Raw genomic sequence first — 5,117 nt, forward strand, 5'->3', positions numbered from 1 at the left:
TTTAGCAAAACCATAAAAAAATCACATTAAAATGTATAGTAGAAAATATTAAAAAGTTAGTGCACAGATTACTTCTTGCTCCCCCACAAATGTTCTTGGGTAACAAGGCCCCGAGCCACAAGGCCCAGCAAGATCTGTGACTAACTTTTGCTCCCCCACAAATGAGCTTGGGTGACAGGCTAACGCGACAAAGCCCAGCCACAGTGTTGCAAGAGCTGTCCTTTTATTCCCGTGTATGCGAACTAAATAAGGCGAGGTGGGACTAAAAGTTGTGTCTGCCAACAAATTCAAGGTACTAACGGGCTAAACAAACAACAGCTTCTCCAAACTGAAAGCCCAAGTAAAGAATCTCGCGGCGTGACGGCCCAACGACGACGACGCGGTAAAACGGGGAGGCAAACGCCAAGAGAAGGCTTCCTCCCAAAGCCTTCCAAGCCAGACACACGGCCGCCGCAGCCGAGATGGCCGCCGGAGATGCCACCCACGCGCCGCCGGCCGCGGAGGCGCAGTCTCTGGTGGATTCGTTCTGCGCAGTCACCTCGGCGACCCCCGACGAGGCGACCTTCTTCCTCGAGGGCCACAACTGGGCCCTCGAGGCCGCCGTCCGCTCCTTCTACGACAACACGGAAGTCGACGCCGATGGCCCCGATCCGGCACCCCAGCCCCCGCCAGCCGGTTCGCCTCCGTGCTCCTCACCACGCGCCACGGCACCATCGACGACCTCCTTCACACCGGCGAGCTCGCGGTAAGCCTCGATTGCCTGATTTCTCCACTCTCTTAGGCTCGTTTCTTACTGTGATGTTTGTGTTCAGTTAGGCAAAATTGGGGATCGCAATCAACTTGACACTATCTTATCTCAGCTCAATTTAGTCCGGACCAATAACTTTTTATGTTAAAAAAATTAAGCAAGTTGGAACTGCGTAGAATCGATCAACCTGATCTATACTGGATTTAAGTGCTGAATTTTACTGGATTCAGTTGCCTTCATAGTTACACTTTGACTTCTCGGAAAAGAAAAAAAACACTTGCTCGGTGGTTTCTTGACAGGGTCCGTTGGCCTAGATGAGATTATCTAGAAATCCAATAATTGGGCTGGCTGACATCTATAATTAAGTGATCTCGAGTAGTATCATGTGAGAAACAGCAAAGCTAGTTAGGTGTGACGTGATTCACTCTGCTGGGTGCTGGCGATCAATCTGTCGCTGGGCCTGAAAATGGGACTTCATTGCTAATTGGGGCGCCATCGTTGTAAAGGTACAAGTAGGGCCATGAATCAGTGATAGTGCCTTATTGAGATCACAAACCAAAGGGGGTTGGAACAGTGTATATAAGGTGTAGAGCTCCTGTAGTTTTCAGATTTTGTCATAATCGCAAACAGTGACCTCTATACTGTATTAACAAATATAACATGATTACAATTCAAAAAAAAAATCTAATATGGTTAGAAGTTCTGGTTTCAGGGGCACTTCAGCTATTTTGGAAGCACCACAGTATTTAGGCCAACATAAGCTGATATTCAGAAGAATCACACTTTATCTGAGATTATCTAGAAATCCAATAATTGGGCTGGCTGACATCTTTAATTAAGTGATCTGGAGTAGCATCATGTGAGAAACAGCAAAGCTAGCAAGGTGTGACGTGATTCACTCTGCTGGCCACTGATCTGTCGATGGGCCTGAAAATGGCACTTCATTCATTTCTGAATGCTAATTTGTGCGGCATCTTTCAAAGGTGTGAGTAGGGCCATGAATCAGTGATCTTATTGGAATCTCAAACCGAAGGGGGTTGGAACTGTGTATAGGAGGTGCAGAGGTCCTTTAGTTTCAGATCTTTTCATAGTCGCAAACAGCGACCTATGTGACATTAACAAATCTAGCAGATCATTACAAGTTCTAGTTTCAGTGTTACTTGCTTCGGCTATTTGGCAGCACTACTGTATAGGATAAGATGCTACTTAGGAGCAGCTAAACTCAAAACAGATATATGTGGTAAACTTACGGCATTTTGAACTGAAAAACGGTGAAAGAATTAAGAATTTTCGGACACATGTTACTTACATTGTCTCAGCTCTGCATACTTGGCAACATTTCCAAATACTGGTCCTAATGTATCTTCATGTTTAATTCTGCAGCTATGTTCAGTGGTGCTAATGTCCGGGCTCATCATAATCCTGAGCAGCGCCGCCAAGATCACTCACCAGGTGCAGGCCCTCATGGGCCAGACCACCAAGTGGCACGCCTGCTGCACCATCGAGCCGGTCCCGGACGACGAGATAGATCCGGGATCCAACCAGAACTCCATGCTGGAGGAGTACCCCGAGCCCGAGGACGAGAGCGACTGTGAGTCCAGCGAGGAGACCGGCGACGAGGACATGGTGGAGAACACCAAGTTCCTCCAGCCTCACATGCACGTGATCTCCTTCCAGAAGAGGCAGGCACTAGGTACGTATGATCATCGACAGTTATCATACATTTCGTCGAATCTTGGGGCTGATGGAAAACGCTGTTGCAGTGACCTTCCTGGAGAACAACAACGCCGGCATCACCGTCTTCGGGTTCACGCTGGACCGGTCGTACCTCCACACGATATTCATGCTCGAGTGGACGTTCTTCCTGTGGCTGCTGGGGAAAACAGTCGGCTTCTCGTGAAGACGAGGGACTGTATGCACCAAGGTTCTATTCTGTTCCATGTTTTTTTGCTGTTGTGCTCCGTTTGATCCTTGTGTGAAAAGAGAAGGAGTAGGGTTTTTTGTGTGCGCGTGCGGGTGGCACGTGAGTGGTGTGCACTTGTTCGTGTGTGTATGCTAGCAGCGATTTGGTATGCTGATGATCCTGTAAATTATCATGGGTTGATTGCATGTGGATGTAAGGTCTATGTACAGTGATTAGAGCATCTCTATCTAGCAGACCTCGTAAAAGGGCCGAACCCGTATAATTCCGGCGAGTATACGGGTTCTACTCGTTTTTCTAGCCAGAGTAGACACCGTATCCGTGGCCTGGCCCGTATGGCCCGCAAAAAGTCTCTCCCCACCGCTATATATGCGGTTTCACTGCTCGGATACGGGTCAAACCTCGTAAAAGGGCCGAACCCGTATAATTCCGGTGAGTATACGGGTTCGGCCTGTTTTTCTGGCCAGAGTAGACACCGTATCCGCGGCCCGGCCCTAAAAAATTTACTGTGGCCCGCAAAAAGTCTCTCCCCACCACTATATATGCCCCACTGCTATATATGTGGTTTCACCGCTCGGATACAGGTCAAACCCTATCCGCCTTCGCCGCCGCTCCGCTGCGATTCCCCTCCTCCGCCCAATTTCTCGCCGCAGGCGAGCCTGAAAAAGCCATGGATTGCTATGGGAGCTCTGGGGATGACGCAGAGCGTCGCGCCAGATCCGACGCCGCACGCAAGCGGGGCGCACGGAGGTGGCTCAACCGCGGTAGCCGGTCGCCGCCAACGTTTGAACGCCGCGAGCTGGTCGAGTTCGAGCGCAAGCTTGCCCGCCGCCACCACGCCTCATTCGGCTCCTCTGCCGCAGAGAGCTTGTCCGCGGGCGCCTCGAGCTCGTGGCTCAGTCCGATGAAGAGAGAGCCGGAGGAACTCGGGCCGCTCGCCGTCAAGCTCGAGGCCGAGGCGCCGCCGCGTCGAGGAGTGATTGACCCCAAGGACTACCTCCCCCCGGGGCAGGAGGAGCACCTAGAGCGTGTCGTCATGGAGCGGTCGGCGAGGGAGCGGGAGGAGGGCGAAGTGCGCCGCCGACGCGAGCTCGAGTACGAGCAGATGTTCCCTAGACGGGTGTTGCGGCGTTGCAGGTCCGCCTCCATGAAGGTGGAGCAAGCCAAGTTCTTCATCGACCTCGACCCCTCCGACGAGGACTTAGCTCCTCCGGCTCCTCCGCCGTGCCGTCGCTGCCGCGAGCTCATCGATTTTTGGTATCTAGGCTCGGGCCCACAGATTCCCCCACTAGTATGATCAATGTAGATGAACTAATGTATGATCAATGTCGTTGCAAGTTTCTCTGGCGAATGCTTTTCTTAAAATTTTACAGTTTCATATACGAGGTCTGATCTGCAGCGCACGAATTCAATCCGCAAATCTCATCTGTCTGTAAACACAATTTGCGGGTCGGCATTATACGAGGTCTGCTAGAGATGCTCTTAGATGGGTGCTGTAGAGATAGCCTCGTGCATCGCAGGTTGGCATTGCAGGTTTATAATCTCGGGTTGTAACTTGTAAGCCAGCATCAGTTGTAGAGCAGGTGTGTCAAAAGAAAAACTCTTTCCTTTATTTATTTTTGAACTGAAAACCGTAGAACAATTGTTCTATGGTATATTTTCATTAAAATAAAATAAAAGTATGTTACGACGGGATCAAAAGATCCCTAAATACAAGGAAAACTTAGTCAATTCCTGCTCTTGGAAGCATTAGAGCTGATTTAAAACATGTTATCTAGCCACTGTTTGAAGCTTTGAAAGTGCTTCGCCTTTAGCTTGTGCTGTAGGAGCTTCTGATCTTGCTTGAGGTGAAAACGCCAAAAATGTACCATATGTGGCAGACCTCTGAAAACTTTCCCATTTCTCTTATTCCAAGTATTCCAGCATCCAAGAATAACTATTTCTGTGGCAAATTGTTGTGGAAGTTTTTCTATCGCCAGTAGTGTTTCCTCGTATATTGAAGTACCTCTTGACTTATGGGAATTAGAGTGTTCCAACAATCCTGTGCAAAATTACAGTCCCAAAGCAGGTGAAGGGCTGTCTCTTCAGCATTCTGATTGTAGTTTCGGCAGTGAGGATTGTTCAGTTGCATGCCTTTTCTCTGTAGGAGTGATCTGGTGTTGATTCTACTGTGGGCTACTAACCAGAAAAATATCTTATGTGTGAGTCTGCTAGAGCTCTTTCAAGTCAACTTGAAGATAGGGTGTACCTCCTCATTACCCATTAGGTGTTTGTACATGTGCATTGAAGAGTATTTATTTTGAAGGCCATTGCAAGTCCATTTATCCTTCCCATATCTGTCCGGAGAGGGGATAATATCCCCCAAGTTGAATGAATTGATTGTAGGCTGTGTTGGATAAAGGAGTGTGGAACTGTTCAATCCAGCTTCCAGAGTCACAAAATTCTTGG

The 5,117-nt window shown here is 49.0% G+C and overlaps 1 protein-coding gene across 1 annotated transcript; it reads left to right on the plus strand.

The window, feature by feature from the left end:
- The first annotated feature begins 404 nt into the window (after window positions 1-404).
- On the plus strand, window positions 405-2,880 carry LOC119328055. The gene is made up of 3 exons (XM_037601101.1): window positions 405-745; window positions 2,132-2,441; window positions 2,512-2,880. The coding sequence occupies exons 2-3, from the start codon at window positions 2,150-2,152 to the stop codon at window positions 2,646-2,648; spliced, it is 429 nt and encodes a 142-aa protein (XP_037456998.1). The 5' UTR covers window positions 405-745; window positions 2,132-2,149; the 3' UTR covers window positions 2,649-2,880.
- The last annotated feature ends 2,237 nt before the right edge of the window (window positions 2,881-5,117 follow it).

The sequence above is a fragment of the Triticum dicoccoides genome, chromosome 7A, assembly GCF_002162155.2.
Source record: "Triticum dicoccoides isolate Atlit2015 ecotype Zavitan chromosome 7A, WEW_v2.0, whole genome shotgun sequence".
NCBI lineage: Eukaryota > Viridiplantae > Streptophyta > Magnoliopsida > Poales > Poaceae > Triticum > Triticum dicoccoides.